This window comes from Lasioglossum baleicum, chromosome 11, assembly GCF_051020765.1.
Source record: "Lasioglossum baleicum chromosome 11, iyLasBale1, whole genome shotgun sequence".
NCBI lineage: Eukaryota > Metazoa > Arthropoda > Insecta > Hymenoptera > Halictidae > Lasioglossum > Lasioglossum baleicum.
The window spans coordinates 10,362,874-10,382,759 of record NC_134939.1 but is presented as its reverse complement, the minus strand read 5'-3'; the positions used below and the strand labels follow the sequence as shown (position 1 = coordinate 10,382,759).

General features: G+C 46.3%; 1 protein-coding gene across 3 annotated transcripts in view; it reads right to left on the bottom strand.

Moving 5' to 3' along the window:
• The window catches only part of LOC143213267 (uncharacterized), a 516,895-nt gene that overhangs the window by 458,581 nt on the left and 38,428 nt on the right, over nt 1-19,886 (bottom strand). For all 3 annotated transcript variants that reach the window (XM_076432949.1, XM_076432950.1, XM_076432956.1), the window contains exon 2: nt 10,547-10,642. In XM_076432949.1, the coding sequence (XP_076289064.1) occupies nt 10,547-10,642 (96 nt within the window). The remainder of the gene's footprint in view (nt 1-10,546; nt 10,643-19,886) is intronic.

Sequence of the window (19,886 nt, the reverse complement as noted above, 5' to 3'; positions counted from 1 at the left end):
GTAGAATGAGCCTAGATAGATTGCTCTACGATTTTTCTTCGCACAGTTAGAACAAATTAATGCAATCCGTGCAGACGTAGATATTGAGTTTTTTTAAATGTTGAAATTCCCTTATTGTTCAACCGTTCAGATAGATACAGGGTGTCCCAGCTAACTTGACCACCTTGAATATCTCGCTTAGTTTTAGAAATAGAAAAGAAACGTTATAGGACAATATTAACCTAACCGAAGGGGCAATTGAAGTTGTCATTGGAGAGGACTTCACAAATTGATGACCTTGATATCTAGAAAAAAAATGACCTTGTGAAAAGTTTTTTCCCAATCATTATATTGCTCCTTCGGTTAGGTTAATATTGTCCTGTGACGTTTTTCTTTTCTATTACTAATACTAAGCGAGATATTCAAAGTGGTCAAGTTATCTGGGACATCCTGTACATATATATAACCTTTTACAGTATGTAACAATACTTTTATAATTGCATACAATATATGTAACCTTGTAACCTTTTAATCACGACCCCAAATTGACGAATTTCCGGGTTGTACGGCCCAGTAACGAGAAACGTGGGACGCGATTTATTTTGTCCAGGGGCGTTGGGCAAATATGTCGCGGGCTAAGGTGTGCATACAAGGCGGCGCATTAAACGCGCCGTGTATAGAGTGGATCAAACAAGCCGGGGGAGTAACAGCGGCCTGCAAGCGACGAGGGTTATTTAGCATCTTCGCCAGCCGGATCAGTCTTTTCCACGCGAATTATACCGTTGACTGTTTATACACTTCCGACGAGAGACCATCCATGCGACCGACTTCTTCAAAGTGGTGCCGTTAATTTTAATGAAGAAGTACCGGCTCCCTTCAGCGCAGGACGTAGCAGCAGCAGCCAGCAGCACCCTTCAAAGCCCTGACCTCGCTTTACTTAGCCGACGTAACTCTTTTTCGTAACCCCGGTGGCCCCCGGCCTCTTCTTCTGTGAGCACCCGGACCGCTCTGTGTACACCTGGGTGTGAACGCTCGCCGAATTTCCTCTTTTTCTCTATCCCCACTTCGAGACCGAGGTCCTCTCCTCTTCCTCTCAACGTCAAAACGCCCGAAATTGGACGACGGCCAAAAGCGGCCGACCACCACCCCAGGAGAGACCCTGTTCCTCCTTTTTCTCCTCTCTCTTCCGTCCTCCTTACACGGACCCTTTCCCCAAACCTCATCCTCCTCGTTCTCCTCCCCCATCGCTCTTCCGTTCCTCCCTCTCTCGCTCCCTCTTTCTTCCCCTTTTGTCCCCGGCTATCAATTTATCCTTCCATTGCCGACCTCCTACATTCTTCCACTTATTCTTCTCCCAGGCTTCCGATACGGGCAGCCAACCGCGGATAAATTATTGTTTGCTCTGTAGAACGCGCCGTTTCGCCAGCATGCTTAGCGTTTGTTAATAATATCTATCCGGAATACCATGCACGCTCCGAGGAGCAAACGTCGATGCGAATGCTGGTCAGAGGACTTTCGCGAAAATCAATGCTAATGGCTATGCCAGGAATTTCTGGTCTCTACGGTCAGAAAGTAACTAGGACTACATTCGGAGATGATTGTTGGGCGATAGTTGGCGCTAACACGCTTCGTTTGTCCCGTTACGATCAGCTAACGGTTCGCAGAAGTGCACTATCGAAGAGACAGGGTTCCAATGGGACGAATAGTATTGCCAAAATTCTAGAGGTACTATTAAGGCATTCAAACTTGAAATTGATTCAGTCAGAATTTTGTATATAAAAACGTACAAACTCTGTTAAGGGTATACGAAAAGAATTGAAATATACCATCGAGTTCAGAATGTAGAGTTAATAATATATGGAATTTAGATTTATCCGGGGGTTTGCTTATCTCCCGCACAAGCGAGACTCCTGCGGGATTAAATATTTTCCGGTAGAATATTTCTTCGTTTATTCCCGGCGTTTCATTAACCTAATCGCGCGGCAACGAACGCGGGATTTAACTTGATTTTAGTTAATGCACAACTTACATCCGCCACTATGTCGCATTAGGTAGAAAAGAAAGAAAACCGAGCGGCGCAGCGCGGCGGCGCTGCAGGGGCGCTTCAGACAGGAATAAAAATTTGTGCGGCCAGAAATAAAGGACTGATGTAAATTTAAAGGGCGGTATATTGGAGCATGGCCTTTTTTCCGTGAACCGACGCGACGGGCCGCGTTAAAATTTATACGACACACGTTTTCATCGGAGAATATCGAACGAACCTCGACACGAACCGGGACCAGGCCTGTTCCTTTCTACTTTTTTATTATTTTTTTTTCAGTGACACTTTATTTTCGATAGAAAATTTAATACCAGTGCGCCGGTGACGCGCGCCTGCAAAACAAAGCGGATTTTAATTATGGTGTTACCACCCCCCCACCCCCCAGGAAAACTTTACTAAAACATGCAGCGTAGCGGTCGGCCCGGTACAGATGACACGAACATCATTTAACTTTGGCTAGTTCGTTTTTTCGGGTGGAGCGCCGCAAAAAATTGTACTCCCTCTGGTTCATAATTGTTGCACTGTACTGCGAAAATTGTACCGTCCTGTAAATATTAATTTTCTGCTAGCAAAAAGTGGAAACCGCGTCGTTTACTCTCTTCCTCTGGAATATTTTGTAAATAGTTAGGTATAACCTAAGTGATATGTAATTATCCCAGACCGTGTCTGCAACCAGACGCAATTATCTTCGTAGAATTGTTCGCATAGATCATCAAGTAAATTAATCCTTCTACCATCTGGACGAATCTCGTTAGAATCCATGTTAAAAAAGCTACTCTATTTTGAAGGGCGTACTTTGTGAACCTACTGTATTTCCAGCATTCCTGCAGAAATATCATAATCTATCAGAGCCAATGCGGGGTCAATGATAATGGAACATAGGCCGACAACTGTTCTTCAGAGGAGCGAGTTCTCTCAGAGGAGCCGGGCACCGCGGCGTGAAATTGAAGCGGAACGCACAAGAAAATCCAGTCGGGAGAAAATCGGCCGCAGCCGTCTCCATCTCCATCAGCGAGCCGACAATCCCGCAGATATAAAATTCGCGCGTAGGCCAGGCGGATTCGTCGAAATCAGAGAAGGATTTGTCGCGCGGACGGCACAGCAGAGCGTAGCCGTTATGAAAATACAAAAAGGGGTTGCTCTCTCCCTCTCACTCTCTCTCTGGCGGATAGCCGGGTTCGAGAGGGCAGATGAGACGAGAAACGCAATGCATTTCAATAAAATTCCCCATATATATTCGAGATCGACTAAAGGTTTAGACGAAAGCGACTCGAACGAAAGGTGCAGCGCACCGGAATATTGAGTCTGGCTTACGGGCGTAAACGTAGCCCCGTTTTTCCGTTTCTCCAACCCCCGCAACACAGCCGCGAGATATCCCGATACGTATGAAAAGACATTCGCACGCGGGAAAAGACGGCACGGCGAGGCACAGCGAGGCGCGGCCCCACCTCCGCGCCGAAAGCCGGTGAAGAGAAGAAAATACGCGTCCGAAAAATAAAATATTCCCCGTGACTCACTGCCGCGGAAAATAGAATTTTCGATACGTCAAACGCACAAAACAGTGCATCGTTCATCGATCCCCGTCGCGGCGCGGCGCCCCGGTCTCGCGTCTCTTTCAGCCTGTTATTTCTGCTCCGCGGGCTCCGACCAAGGAACGGGCTCTGCGAGCCTGATAAACCTTTCTTCGGTCGCGACGTTATGGAAAATAAATATCTGCGAAGATGCTCAGGCTGATGGGAAATAAATGGCCGTTTGGGACCGTGCCCGGATCACCGCTCCCCGCCGAGAGATCGTTGATTTCGACGGTTTTGTGCCGTAATGGCGAGCTTTTAATCCTTCCGGCGAGCTGCGCGTGTCGCTGTGTGGCATGTCTATGCGGTATATTCTACTGTTTTTAGTTTGCTTCAGTATTTACTACTAGCTCTGGTCAGTGACTGTGACAATAATCAACGTTGCAACATGGGAGACTGTTTTTAACCGACTTCGAAAAAGGAGGAGGTTACTCAATTCGATCTGTATGTGCCTTTTTTTTCGCTTTTTTTTCTATGTATGTTCACCGATTACGTCGAGATGGATGGACCAATCGGAACGAAACCTTTTGCATCTTGTAGAGTATGTTCCCGGGATGGTCCCCCGTGCAAAAAAATTTTACATTTCTCTATTAATTACGATTTTATTTGCGAAAATGTAGGGTGGTGATACTGTCGTGAACTCCGCTGAATGTTAGACATTAGGAACAGTAACGACGCGACGTCGTTACCGTTATCGATTGCCGCTTTCAGATATTTATAAATTACGATTTGGAATGTGACGGCTGACAGAGATAAAAAAGTGTGAAATAAAAAAAGCTTTTTAAAAAAAAATTAAACCGACTTCGAAAAAACGCACTAAAAAGAATGAAATAATTTCCATTTAATTTATGTGAATACAACACACAAACTTAAATACAATACAATCTTTTCGGAGGCGGCGCAAATATATTAGTATTTAGAAGAATTTAAGGATTTTCGTAATTTCCAGTGTCGAAAATTTTCAATTTTGCGCCGCCTCCGAAAAGATTGTATTGTATTTAAGTTCGTGTGTATTCACACATAAATTAAATGGAAATCATTTCATTCTTTTTAGTGCGTTTTTTCGAAGTCGGTTTAATTTTCTTTTTTAAAGTTTTTTTTTATCGAAACTATTCCAGAAATGTTACTGTAAAGTAACAATTTTGTCTGGGAAATTCTTTCTTACACAACGCATAATTTAGGAGTTATTCGAGGCGATCAAGTTAGGTGAACCTCGTCCAGAACTACCCCGAATAAAAAATCGAGGATTTGGTTTCTGGGAGTGTAGCAGAGAACCGGAAATGCATTCGAGTGCGAACAATCGGAACGATTAGACGGCGATGGAGAGAAGCTCATTCTGTGCGCGCGAGCGTAATGCTTGTATTTCTATACGGGCGGGCGAGATGGAGCCTCGGCTAGAGGTTCCCGGAAACAGCTTCGCCTCGGCTTACACACTGGTGTAACAGCCGTTATAGATAGCACCTGTTACCTTTACTCAAGCTTCAGCATACAACCCTCGCTCCCTCGCCCCGTTTCAATTCGACGGTCCTCTAACTACTCGAACATCGCTTTTACATATCGCGCCACCAGCCCCGTCTCCTCAGACGATACATCCATTCTTTCGTCGACACGTATCCGGCCGTATGGCGTTACACGCGCCGATGCCGGGCGAAATTTTAGAACGTCTAGTTTGTTCAGCATCATGCGCGATAACGTCGTTTCGAAATTCTACTCGCGGACCAATCGATACGAGCAACGAACGCACACGATGTTCCACTCAAAACGAATTACCTGAATGCTACCCCCTGTCTGCAATAATAAAACTTTTTATTTAACCTGATGATTATTCATCAGATTTGCAATTTTGGTCCCTAAACCTTGAACCCTACAATTTTTTAATTACTGTGAAACTTACTTCCAAGCAGTATTGTATCAAATTTTCGTTATAAATAATTTTCGTCAGAAAATCATCAAAAAAATACAACAAACATAAATTCGTATCAAAAATTACACCTTTCACTGAAATCCAAGCTAAATCGGTAAAGTAAAATTTGAGCGAGCACATTAATAAATTTCGTTTGGTTAAATCCACCGCATATTGTACAACTAAGTGGTTTGAACGGTTCATCGACCACCTAACGCATTCGGAACGAAAAAAATCGGAATGATGCAAGAGGAACTCGAACGAGTTTTGTATTTCGGTGTTATATTAATCCTCCTTTGAATCGGTGTCGGTAGATGCGGCCGGGTCGACAATTCGCGGCGGAAACGCGCGACCCGAAAGTTTTCCGGCCTGCAGAAACGAAATTACTAGAGAGAGAGAGAGGTGGAGAGCGGGGGCTGTAGAGCGTTTCGTGAAAGCCGAGCTCTCGCCGGGGCTCGTTGAAAATTAGATCTTTGTATCTCCGTGAATTATCGAGGTTATCAGGCACGTGTCGGCCTCGGACCAGCGACGCCGCGCCGGTGCTGCGAAAGATAGAGACGCGACGCGCTCTCGTGCGTACGTGTCGCGTTTAGATTGCAAACTGTGCGGCAGCCGAACGTGGCTATTAGAGCGGAAAAAAGTTTTCACGAACTTTCGCACGTTCCCCATTTATTTTCATGAAAACAGTCGGATAGGTAGGGGACCGAAATAAAAAAAAACCGGAAGAAGATGCGACAGCCAGAGAGAGGGAGGGCGAACGCTTTTGAAACAACCGCTGATCAACGAAAGGCAAATGTATCCATGAAATATCTCTGCGACCAGCATTCTTCGCCGTTTCCACTGAATCTTTTCACCCTTTATTTACCTCTTAAAGTGAGAAATGTTGCAATCGAGGCTTTCAGGAAATTACGGATCGATGATGGCTTCCGGTTTCATCAATTCTGTTGATTTTCGTTCAAAATCGAGCACCTCGTGGATTTTGTTGCAATTTCATTTTATAGGCTTTATGTATAAGAACTGCTTCTGATGAAAATGAATTTCTGGCTCTCTCTCTCTGCTCACAATAAAATCATAAAAGTATCTATCTTTTTTAAATTGTTTTTAACAAATTGTTGCTGATTATTACCCGAGTAAGAGCACAGTTTAGAAATAAAATGTGCTTTTCACGCGTTTAACTGTTTACAGACGGAGTCAGAAAATTAGAAAAAAAGAAACGAAAATGAAAAAGGGAGGGAGGGAAAGTTTCAGAAACGTTCGTTGATCAACGAAAGGCAAGCCAACGAACGAAATAGCTGTGCAATGCGCATTCGAACCCATTACGCGAGCGAATTTTTGATTCCCTGTGTGTCGCCCGCGTGCTGTTGCCGCGCGGATGAAACTTTCATGCGGCGAAAAGAGGCGAGTTCGCGTGCCGCGCCCGGTACAGTACGTCAAATGAAAAAAGAATTCGCCGCGCATCTTTCGCGACTTCCTTTCAATGTTTTACATCCGTTCGTTTGGTTCTGGTTTCGGTCCCGTCGCTGTTTATTTAAAACGCGTCCGTCCGCCCGCGCCCGCGAGCGTGCGATCGATGCCACTCGGTCCTCTATCACGTTTATTCAAAGTCGCGCCGTCGATTTTGCTACCCGCAAAACCATGTGTGCAACAAAGCGGCTCTGGAATATTTGACGGGTTCATATTTTAGAGAGCTACTTTCAGCGTACGACCGCAAAGAAAAATGGAAATGTACAGCGTTTGTGTTAACCGTTTAACAAAAAAAAAAAAACAAACATAGAAACTCGCGTGTGCGTGCACTCGATTCTTATGAAATTTGCACGTTGCATAGAATTCGGGGGCATATTTTATACACGGCTTTTTTCGGCAGTTGTTGCCTGCATTCGGGGGCTGGAAATGGCCCTCGAGGTTGCCGCTGTGCGTAACGCATTTTTCAGACAAATGAATTTTGAAAATATGCAAACTGGTTTTTGAAAATGATCTCATTGCTACGCTCCCGAAACTTTGCGAATATCATTGTTATTATTGTTTAGACAAATTCGAGGCCGTTCTCCAAAATGAGCTTTTTGATGCTTTGATGAGTGGACTGTGGACCTTTGTGCAAAATAAAAATTGTTTGTAATAGATTACGAACTACCGTGGACTCTTTTCATTCATCTCGATTCGGGGAAATTATCCGTGTATATTAATGTTTCCCCCACTATCTTTTCAATTTCCTCCCCTCCCCGATTCTGGCTCGCTTGTGTCGTCTTTTTATCTCTCCTTGCGGGTTTGCTATTGCTCCGAATTCGCCAGCATTCTTCCCTCGACAGGCCGAGTTGGATTTCGAGGTCGGATATCGATTTGCCGCGTCGGCATCCTCGAATCCACGGGAATTCCCGTATATCGTACCTACGCGCCATTTCTCGAAAAGTTCGCCGAGACTCATAATTCCATACCATTTTCAGAAAAATTGGCCTCCTTACATTTCCCGGATTGCTGAATTCGAATGTCTCACCGAAAATGCAAAACCGATAGGAACAGTTGGTTTTGCGACATCGTAAAAATCCTGGACATCAATGTTTAAACAAATTGAAGAACTGAACTTTGTTTTCTTCGATTAGACGATCTCATAGCACGGCGAATGGGTTTATCATTTCGAATGAAGGAAAACTGCGGCGTCTAGTGTCGCCAGGCATCATGCGCGCAGTGTGCGAATTTCGGCGGATTCGCGAGCACGCCCGGAACAGCGCGACCGCTTCCGGTGTTACAATATTTACATAGAACAAAGCGTCGCGGTGCTCGAACAAACGGACCATTACGGGCGGGACGACTAACGGTGGAACGATGAAACCGTTATTGATATTGGCCGTTCCGGATTCCGCGAACGTAATCCGCTGCGGAGTAGTAAGGGTGCCGGCGATAAAGGGATCAGGCTCGTTTTTACGAGCTCAAGGGGCACTTTGCGAGGCCACCAGCCAATGTGTAGCCGACCTTAAGTTTTCGCGGAATAGCGGTTCTAACGTACGAGCGAGGCACCGACCGACCAGGCAGACCTGTTCGATAATCGCCTTCGTTGCGGTAGTCCAGGAAACGTTTGCTTCCTCCTGCACCGTGCGACCATGGGGGATCCTGGGCCATACCGATTGTGGAAAGCTTAGGTCTTGTATATTTTACCCCGTACATCCGCGGATCATACCACTTTTTGTTCACGAATTTTCGGACCCCCATTCGGAACGTTAGAATTTTAATCGACGAATTTAACAATTATCATTGGTTAACAGAACCGGGCCGGATTGCATAAATCTGGACGCTAAACTGCGGATTCGGTGCGCTTTTAACGTTCGGGAGTTTATAAAGCTTGTATCAAAATTTGTACTCGGTAAGTAGAATTTACCACCGGAGCATCCAGTGCTTGGTTTAACTCGAGCGAAGCTTATAAGTAAAATAAATGAGGAATTCTTATGTTGGAAGATGCAAGAGTATCTCTCCCGTTAAATAGAGAGTCATAGGATTAGCCTTTCAACTCGCAAACCCAAAAGACGAGATCTAAATACTCCGATCCGGGCATCTCGTTCATCGTCGAGATAAATCGCCTTTTTACACGAACGACTGAACTTAGCTGGAACGTGACCGCGATTCCCCGGCGCAGAAGCAAAGGCAAGTTACAATCCTCTTCTTGGAGAGAGAAAAGAGGGAAGAAAGGGAGTAGCCGGAGTAACGAACGAATTCCGCCGATAGGAAGAGCCCGATAGGAAAATGGAATTTCCTATTAAGTGCTATGCATACGAATTTCCATGAATTCAGATTCCGGATAATCAACACTTAACAAGCAAATGAAACAGCACGGAATGAAGTGACTATCCTTTAGAGGCTGCCGCGTTTAAGGATGTCTTGGAGCGGGGTATTTTTAAGGACAAGCTTCCTATAGCAGAGCGGAATCAAGTAGAACATATACCGTTGAACATTTCCAGCGATATACTGAATATACATAATACGCCAACCATGCAGCAACAATTATTAAACCCAGTATAATGAATCCAGTACGGAATATTCTGGACTGTTCTGTTTTACCATGATGAACCCGGGCGCGGCGCTAAACACAATCGAATGATCGAAAATGCCCGTCGATCGTAGCGGCACGCAGCGCAGGTAGATAACAGCTCGAAAAGGAACAGGCGAGCGTTTCGGTTAAATAATGAAGGGAGCGATAGGGGTTCGGGGACACGGGGTGTACGGGGATCGATACCGTCGGGCGAGGATCGATTATTCCGCGTTTTATCTCCCGTGAAAAATCGCTTATCCGCCGCTTGCGCCCGTAATTGCGGAGCAGCCGGAGCATAGAAACGATCCGCGTATTCGCTTTGGAACATAACCACACCAAACACGTATTCCGCCTGGACCGTTTCTGGACCCAGCCCCCGCGAGCTGCCGGATGGAACGCCAGGATTCGTATAGACGCTTTTACGGCCTGCTTTAGATTATACGCCTGAGATAACGGGCGAAGGAGCGGGAAGCGAGCCTTTATTTGCAGTCGGTGGAAGGTATGCGAATCCGCCCTCCCTCCCTCCCTCCCTCCGTTCCCCCTTCGCCTTTTTCCCGTAATGCGGCCCGGCCCTGGTCTCTCCGGTTAGCCCTTTCCCTTCCGGAACTGCGACTTCTTTCTCTCGTTCCCAAGGTTCGAGAACCGCCAGCCACCACCGTACCTACCCGTGCTCCACCTCGAACTAACTTCGTACCGTGGGGCGATTTATTCCCAGGATGAACGAGGAACAGCCGGAATTGCCGGGTTTTGGATCCACCGTCTATTTTTTCTCCTGCTCAGACTCCCCAGAGAGCCACACCGATCTCCTCCTTCGTTCGTTTCAGACCGGGATGATCGTATCAAACGTGGCTTGGTTGTTTCACTTAAATAGAGCTAGGTATACCGAGGATGCCTCGAAGAGCATACCGTGTCCAGTGGACGGTAAATTGTTAATCATTCATGTCGTTTTTCTTCACTCTTCCGAGCAAAAATCTGTCTAGTTTCGAAGTTTGAGATCTTTCCTGTGTCACAGAATACGTCAAAGTAGTACTTACAATGTTCCTCGAGTTCTCCCAGTGTCCAAGATATTCAACCATATGTGTTTCTCATCCCAACTTTCAGAGTTGCTTTCATCCCCTTGATACGGATGACTGTGAACAGAAAAAGTAAATATCACATGTTGGGTCGGTATATAAATTGTATTTAACAATAAAATATAGATTCCATCGTAATCAATTATACATATGTTCACCGTTATTAACCGTAAAAACTAGCACGAATTAAGGATTATGGGAAATACGGGCACCTTTTAAAAACATTTTAAAATTCGTTCAATTATGAACTGAACGGGTACTTTTATTAGTGAACAATGTGTGGTCCAGCGAAAACAAACAATTAAAAATTGAAACATTGAAAGCATGCATTCATACCAAATTCAATATTGACATGAATTGTGTACTGTTTTACGGATTTCTAAAGCACAGACCTTACAAAGAGATCGCCGCCGTGAAAAGCATGAAAATTAAATTTTTTCAGGCACGTAACAATACCTGATTTGTTCTCTATCTTTTCCAAGAAAACATGGCCACTGCGAAACAACTTGCCACCCGCAATCGGAGCGCCTCGGTTAATCGTCCGCAACGCAACCCCCTAATCCGGGAGGGGTGGAATTTTTGAAAGGAAGCTACCGAGTCACTTGATCCCCGCTGTCGAACAAACTTTCCGCGAGCCATTCGGTTCGCGAGTTGCATGAATATCGTCGAGGAACCTCTCGCCGGAACATCTATTTCCGACGTGGATGCGTGCTTCCCAAACTCTTGCGCGCGGGGATATCGAGCTCTCTCGCTGTATTCGTAACATATGTGTCGTCGGTGGAAACCGGCGCGGATATTCGAGCCACGTAGGAAACCTCTACTTAACTATCCATTAAATACGAGCAACCGCCATCCGGTGTACGGCAACGGAGCAGGCGGGGAGACCAAATCCACGGTAATCTAGGGAAAATTTCATGGCCGGTAAAAACCAGCGTGCTCTCTCCTCTGTAACGATCAATACCGCACGTACGCGCGTAAAACTCTCCGCTGACCAGCCGCAAGGGAGCGACATCCGCCGAAACCACGGCCACGCGATACGACCGGATACGCTCGTAAAGGGTCGTCGGTATGTCCGTTGACGAACGACGAGAAACGTCTTTAATTCGTTGCGGGAACGAATAACTCGGCCTAGTATCGTGTGCGTACTTCCAATTCACGAATTCCTCGATGAATCGAGGTTTATTGGTCGAACAATTCCTCCGGGCTGTAAATCCCGGTTATGTATGCCGCGATGATGTCCGGCTGGACGTCCGCTCCTCTGTTACTAGCTTAGTGCGTAAATTTCGACCGTGCGCATAACTTATTTGCGATTACCGCGTTAAATACGCCATCAGTATTTCAAGATTTTCGAAATATGAGGGGATATTTGTCAATTTATCCCCGCTACCTCTAGGTGCGACTTAATGAAACATTGACTAATATATTGTTCACATTTATCTTATTTAGTTTGGATAATCGGGATCCTACTGTATCGCTAATACGATCCAAACTGTGTCGTGTTAAAATCTCACGAATATGTTAGTGACGGTATCATAAAATATAATTGAAAACAAAAGAATTTTTAGAAATAAAATAATATCTAGTTTCTCGTTCCGCAAATATGGTTTGCAACATTTCGGGAAGAATGTAGCAGGAAAGTGGCCGATGTCCCAAGACCAGGTTGGTCAAGTTAAATACTGGGGAAGTGTTCTCACGCGCGTTCATTATACTGGCATAAAGGATTCCATCCGGGTGTTCCCATTATCTCGTAAAAATACGACGCTCTTTTGGGCGGGGGAAAAAAAGCCGCGATCATTTATACCGCGATTTAATACCAGATTAACGAGGCAATTTGCGTCAAAGGAAGGAGGGTCGTTTAATCGGCGGAGACGGCTAATTTGTCATCGACATCGATACCTATCTACTCGTAATTTCGTGCCGGATAATTCGTGTGGCTCGTAGATCGCGGCCGAACCACTTCGCCGCCTTCGTCAACGATCTATAAAACTAATCGATCTCGTCCCCGACGTTTTCCAGCCCCGTGTGAATCTGCAACTACGAAGAACCAGGCAGGAGAGAGAGAGAGAGAGAGAGAGATCGATAGCACATGATTTCCGATCTCTCCGACGGTGATAATTGGACCGAAATATTTTTAACTGTACCCCGTGCCGGCATCCGGCCGTTCTAAATTATAATTAACGCGTGTAATTAGTTCCATTTCTACAATAAGTCCCCCCATCTCGTCTCGCGACCTCGTGTTCGCAGTATATTACGCGTTACACTGTCATAGGAAATTAATTAGCCCCGATAGATTTATCACGAGTGATCGAAATGTAATAAATTTAAAAGGCCCTTGGTCGCGCTTCCGTAGCTCCGCGATGGTTTACCATTATCGATATTATCTACACGCGACGGCTAAATGATTCTAATTAATTTACTACGAAACGTACGCGCCGGCAGCCATTTCCTCCGATAATTGTTGCAGGCGATATTTTAAACGTTTTCGGCGCAGCGGCCCGACAACTTTCGCTTTTTAAAAGTGATGGATGAACGTCGCGATCATGATTGATAATTGTGCGATCCGTCAATCGTTAGTTATGGAACACAGTTGTTAATAAATATAACAGGGCCTTCATGCTTGTCAGACTTTCGGGCATTCGTTTTGGGAAACTGACTGATTTGATCCAAGTTTTCAGTATTACTGATTCAAGTTTAAGTTCACACAGCAGCGTGCTTAATTCGATGATATGAAAGATTACTTTTGTGCCTTCAATATTCAAAAGCTTGCCAAGAATACATCCGGCCATGGAACATGGTCAAGACTAGTATATGATGCAGATCGAGTGCAAGACATGGCTACTCAAACTTCCACCGGGTTTCGTGCAAATAAGAACGCCTGTGCAGTTGTCCAGTACAAAGTCTAGTTAATATTTGACTGACCCTTGTATGAAAGAAAGTTCGCATTACTCACAGTACTTATAACATGGTACATAAACGACATGGACCTTACCCTTAAGAAGGTAAATTGCTGTAGTATCTTAAACCTGGCTATTTCTGCTTCGGAACCATCAGAGATATCAGAACAAAATTGCTAGCCCTCCCTTTGAAATTTAGGTAGCAATGGGGCGGAGCGAAAGCAAATTCCTTTCATGCTAATTAACAGAGCCGGTCGGAACGAACGTATGGGTAAGATACAGCCGTCAAAGGTTCATCTATCTTTTCGACATTCTCGCGAGTAGTCGTTCCTCGGAAGGGAAAATTTTCCTGGGCGCAGGAAAGAGCGGCCGAGCTGTAATCGATCGACATGGTCTCCCACATCTAGGTCGCGACTTTTTCTCTAATTACTTGCGGCTTTGAGAGTGGTAGTAGCAGCCAACCAGGTTGCAGCTACGATGCAACTTTTCTACACGCCGGGACCAACTCTCCCTCTTCCTCTTCCACTCGCTATGTCTCTCTTCCTCTCTGTTACTCTCTCCGTCCCATCTTTTTTCACGAATCAAAGTTGAACAGGTCGCGGCAGCCGGTGCGGCGCGGCGGTGATCAAAATCCAGGATCAAAGGTCGCCGTTTTCTTCCCATTTCGCGAAGTAAGAAGTCTGTTAGCCGGCTAATTAATTATCGTTCGGCCTACCCTCCTCTCGCCCCTCTCTCTCTCACTCTCTCTCCCTTCTGTCGCCCATCCCAACGAAGCGTTCCACGCTTCCGCACGGATATCGAAAAGAGTTCTGTAACGAGGCTCGTCTTCTTTGAATAGCCTGAGCATCTGGCGGCGTGTATATACACGTTAATCACCCTGTGATTACCTTGGAAAAATCTTCCCGGCAGAGACAACGTTTAGCCCAGGTTCGAGATACGAAAGTGAGTCCTCGCTGTTTTAAGATTTTAATACGCGGATCTTGATGGACGTCCCGTTACCTATAAGGGCTGCTATAGATTCCTAAGGCTAACATTGATTTCGGTGGAATTTAGTGGGGTCTTCGATCATCTACGTTTATGATTCAAAAATGTTTCACTTGCTATTTTTGAGATAGTATAAAAATGTCGCAGAGACACACCCCTAGACCAGTCCCGAAAATCTCATTCATGCATCTTCATCATTTGATCGGTAGAGGGCAGTTACGTCGGTCTCCATGAATTAAATGGTACTGCGTTGGCATGTCCTACGAAAGCTTGTTTATTTAACTATTCTACATGTTTCACATGTAAACAGTTTAATCCAAAATGATTCATGCCCAACATGATTCATCGTACTGCAGATCAGTAAAGATTTAATCTAGCACTGTAGCTAGATAACTGTTCTCCGAATACACATGTTCCGCTGATTGAAGTTCGGATAATCGAGGCACTACTATATCGTCGATTTAATAAGCAAGTACGATCGAAAATGTGTATATCGAGGTGGATATTAACAGTTAGGTGACTTGCTGCAAATTTAGCGCCTCGTTCGGTGACGTAACAGTGCTCAGCAGGGAGGAGGATCCACTCCGTCTGGGGTGGTGGCGACGTAGCGTCGTAAAACGTTTTTCAGATCAATTACTGCGAATTCGCAGTAGTAGCAATTACTTGGGGAGCCCGGTCGGCTGATGATGGACGTGATCGTGATTCCGCGAAAATCTTGCTCGCCTCGTCTCCGCCGCAGTCTCCTCCGTCTTCGTCGTCGTCATCGTCGTCGTTGTCGTCGTCGTCGTCGTCGTCGTCGTCGTCAGGGATCTCCTCGCCTCCGTGTGGCCTTTTTTCCTCGCTAATTGCATCCGGTCTTTGAAGCTAAGTTTGCGAACAGACGCTCAGTCGCCGGGGATGAAAGAAAGGAGAAGCGCGGCCGAGCTGAGGGGGTGCAAAGGGGTTTAGGAGGGGTGGGAAAAGAGGGCCGCGTAAAGGTGATGCGGACGAAACGAGCGGATAGGTAGATAGGCGAGTAAAGAGACAGATGAATAGCGGGGCTCCGCGAAGACTGGGGAAAGGATTGCGAGAGAGAAACGGAGATCGGGGAACAGAGAGGAGGAAAAAATGCTGGGAAACAAGCGGAACGCCCGTGAATGGAATGGCGACGGTGCGGTGCTGAGACGACCTGGTAATCGATTGGATGCAGCGGTCGGGCGGAAACGGCCAAGTATATTGGCATAATCAGTCCGCGGCACGTTGCTACTTGTCGAACCTGATTGTAACCTGAGAGCAGACACGCGGACGCCCGTGTGTAGCCCATAATACAGTGGATCCTGACCCATCGTATCGTGGTCGCCGGAATTAACGTGATTAAAAATGGCGGTCTACCGGAGCGACTCCGTATCGAAGTTTCGGCGGTTTTGCCAGCTGGATCGAAATCAGATGGTGATATTACCGGGATCAACGACTAGATCTACATTATTGGGTGGTTCTATTGAGGTTTTAATTCAGGATTTGTTAGACTTGTAGAGTGAAATTTTTGTAGGTGTAGTGAAAAGTGTGCGTTGTATTTTCAAGGAGGAAAGTATTAGGAATTAGCCAGGATAGAGCAGGACGATGAGCATGCTGATCGAGGGTAAGAGTCTATTTTTCCGGCGTAAAGGTAAAGCTGCGCGTGTGAGTAAATCAATTTCCCGTCAGGCGGCAAGTCTTCCTTAAGAAGGTGGCGCATCTTTACGGTTTTGTACAATCTTCTCCCGAGTCAATTTCCTTCCGTCGATGAAGAACTGGAAAACGGTTCGACACGCGTCTAGATAAATCAGAATGTTGATGACGCGTCGCGCGGGGATGAGCTCAGCTATTAGATTTCACTCTTTCAGCTCATTTTCAGTTTAACGAGCACTGTTCCTCTTTCCTGACGGATTTTCCTACCTAACACTTGAAATTTAGTATTTTCAGAAACAAAAGGTAATGTTACGTATCAGTACACTGATGTTTATGGAAATTCGAAATTTGATGGATCATATTATAAAAATCAGGATGAGGAAGAAGTACCAATACACACAGTCTTTTCATCGGATTATTCGAGAGGATCCTGGAAGGTCGTTGTAGATGTCCCACCCTTGGTTGGCCGCTATACCTGAAAATAGCGACTTCGTAAACTTTTATAGGGTACCATACAATGGGGGTCTTAAGCGTCGGATGTCAGCAATTCAGGATTTTCCTGTGTTGATCCTTAGAAAGCCCTAACAAATGGATCTGAACACCCTCGACTACTTGATGATGGCTTCTGGATATTTCACTCGAGTGTCTAGTACTTCGCTAATCCAGTGGATAGAGTTCACGGTTCAATGACGCCAGGGAGATAAATTATTTAACTGAAGCACGTGTTATACTAAAAATTGCAGCAACAAAAGCGTACAATAAATTAACAGCAACATTGCGAATTCAGAGAACAGAGGCTGCAGACTGGTGGCGTGAAAGAATTCGCGAGAACGCTGAAAATTCGCACACACGACAGTGGAGCCGTGCACGGCCCACGAAGTCGGTATACAACCCCTGGAACGAGTGCAGAAAAAGAACACCGGGTTCTCTTACAACGCTTAGCGGCCCGTTGTAGTCGGGTATATATCCCTTTCGCCCTCTCCGGTTCCGCAATTATCGGACGATCGTTTCGCGCGGTCGCAGCGTGGCTTTGACATTGTCAAAAGACGGTTGCCGGCAGACAGTGTTCGACGCTCGCCGCGAACACAGAAAGGCGGCGGCGAGGGCGACGCGACGCTAAAAGAAAATCGCAATTCATTAAAGTCCCGGTCTACGCGTCGCCGTTTTAATATATGTTGAACGTTGATTTAGGGATCGCGGCGGGGAGCAACCAACCGCGACGCATTGTCTCGGCACTCGCCTCATGCTGGGCATTGTTAGCTCTCCCATTGTCCGGTACATCGTCCTCTCTCTCTCTCCCTCTCTCTTCGGGCTCTCTTCAACCCCCAACAGCACTGGCTAGTACCCGCGCCGGGAGCACGTATGCGTGTAACCCCGAGGCCGGCCAGCCTCGAGTGACGTGAAGAGTATTTTCCAGCGATTAATTGTTTTCAACGGGCAAGCGCTCCTTTTTCTGGCACATCGCTACTTCGATCGCGAACCTCTCCATTCGATACCGTTCGAACGTCCCGGCTTTTTTAGGACTTTTTCTTTGATTCCCGATCGGCACCGGGAAACGTTTCCACCTCCCAGACTTCATGGCTTCTGTTGAGCCCTACCGCGACCCTTCACGTTGCTCGTGATTGTTCATCATTTCGACGACTCCATTGCACTCGGTGATTTTCAGGGTGCAGTGGTAAATAGGAATAAATAGAAAATGATCGTGGAGTGACGCGGTTTTTGGAAACAGTTCAAAGTGCATTACTGAACGATGTAAACTATTGAAAATATTAGAAGGTTCTAAGAATTCTATTATACTGCCCGTAATTTAATAAACTTTAATAAAACTGTTGAAACCAGTCATTGTAACCAGACCGTCTCCTTTCGAATCGCAGACGCAACGATAGAAAAACCGACGGCGATCGATTGTTTCCCGTTAAACGACGTTTAAGACACGAAGCAATCACTTTTCCATCGTTTGTGAAATTGCATCAGGTATTACACACTGTCACCAATCGGTTGCACGTACGCGCGCACACAAAGGACCAGTCAAAACCTATCGCCAGTCCTCCCCCCCAATCAACCGGTTAAGCTCTTGTAACTAAGCATTTACGTTTCAACGATGTTGTAACGCGATTATGTTGCGCGAATTAATCCTGTAGAACGTCTATTCGCGGAGAAGCAAATCCCCGACAGTGTATTCTATAAACCGTTGTGCGATCGATCTGTGCAGAGTCGCCATCGATCGCATGTGGTTGGACCAGTTTTCAATTCATCTCTTCTGTCTCTCCCCGCCTCTACACGTAGAATTCCCGTGTCTACAATTTCGAGATAAACCGGACAGGTTTTCTGTCGCATTCGACAGATCATTTGGACCCAAAAACGTCACTCAAAATGTACGCGTGTACGGTTGCTCAGATTTGGATTTTTATTCCTGTGCGTGCAACGTAGATCAATCACAACTGGACTGCAGATGTTTATGCAAGATAAAAATTGTGAGAAACTTTCTCTTGAATCTTTTCAGTCTTTTAAAGGCATTGGACCTATTCATTTTTGTTCCAGTAATGAGAAAAATATACATATTGTTTGGAACTTTGACTCGAACTTTTTCATAATCGCCGGCACTGATAATTCCGTAACTCAGATACGCGTGACATGATAGTCGACGCGTTAAGCACAATAAATGAGGGACGGCCGAAGGTTAATAAGTTTAATGTTTGATTCGGTCGGTGGACAGCGAGCGGGTCTGTCACGAATCGGGAAAAAGCGTAGCTCGGAAAGGCCGCGGCCCCTGTTTTATTGCTCGCGATAACCCGCAACGGCAGCGCTCGGGAGTGCGTCTGTCAGGTATGTCGAAAACGCGATGGATATCGATGGTCTCTCGATGCTCGATCCCTGCTGAACGAGTACATGGTGCGGAGAGGGTGCGGCGCGGAAACGCGGCCGCGTGTACCGGCGGAGACAACGCGAAGGATTGGTTATCATGAATCGTGACAGTGCGTTGTCCCGAACAGCGACACGACAACGTGAGTCACGGCTCCGGACGCACACCCGCACGCACCACCATCTCTCTCTTTCTCTCTGTATGCGCACACTCGATCGTCTCAACGACGCATTGTTCGACGTAACCGTGGAGGTTCCCGTGACCAGACCACGCGTGATAACACGACATTCATACTGCGAGCCACTGTTACGCTGTTTGTCCTAGCCCGCGGCAGGTACACCGAACGCGATGCCGCCCCCGCGTTCTCGCAATGTTTGCGGGCACCAGGGCGATTACCGAGCACCTAACCCGAACCAGACCGATCGCCTGTTTTGTCCTCTTGACCAGCAACTGCCTCTTGTTGTGCTGCTGCAGCTGGACCACGGATTTTGTCCATTAGAAATATTTTGATTTACCTTCGCTCGGCCAAACCACCCAAACTAGGACTCTCACCAGTTAGAGAAACCGGGAGGATACCAGGAACAAGTCTTGAAAAATCATGCCCAGCAAACCATCCCCCCAAAAAATCCCAAGATGCACCAAGGCAGAGGAACAATCTCCTAAACTTCGAAATCCCCACGCTATTAAGGCATCGCGTGTAGAAAGTCCTTCGCAGATGTAGTTAGAGAAACTGGGAGGCTAGCAGGAACAAGCAACAGAAGAGTGCACAAAGGTAAAAGGTTCCAGGTGTGTACGTGGCGCGTGATAGCGAAGCGAGGTCGAAGAAACTGTGGGGGTGGTGTTCCGCGGGATCGAAGGATCGAGTTGGTGGTGGAGTCAGCTACGGAGTCAGGCTGAAGAGAACACAGAGCGC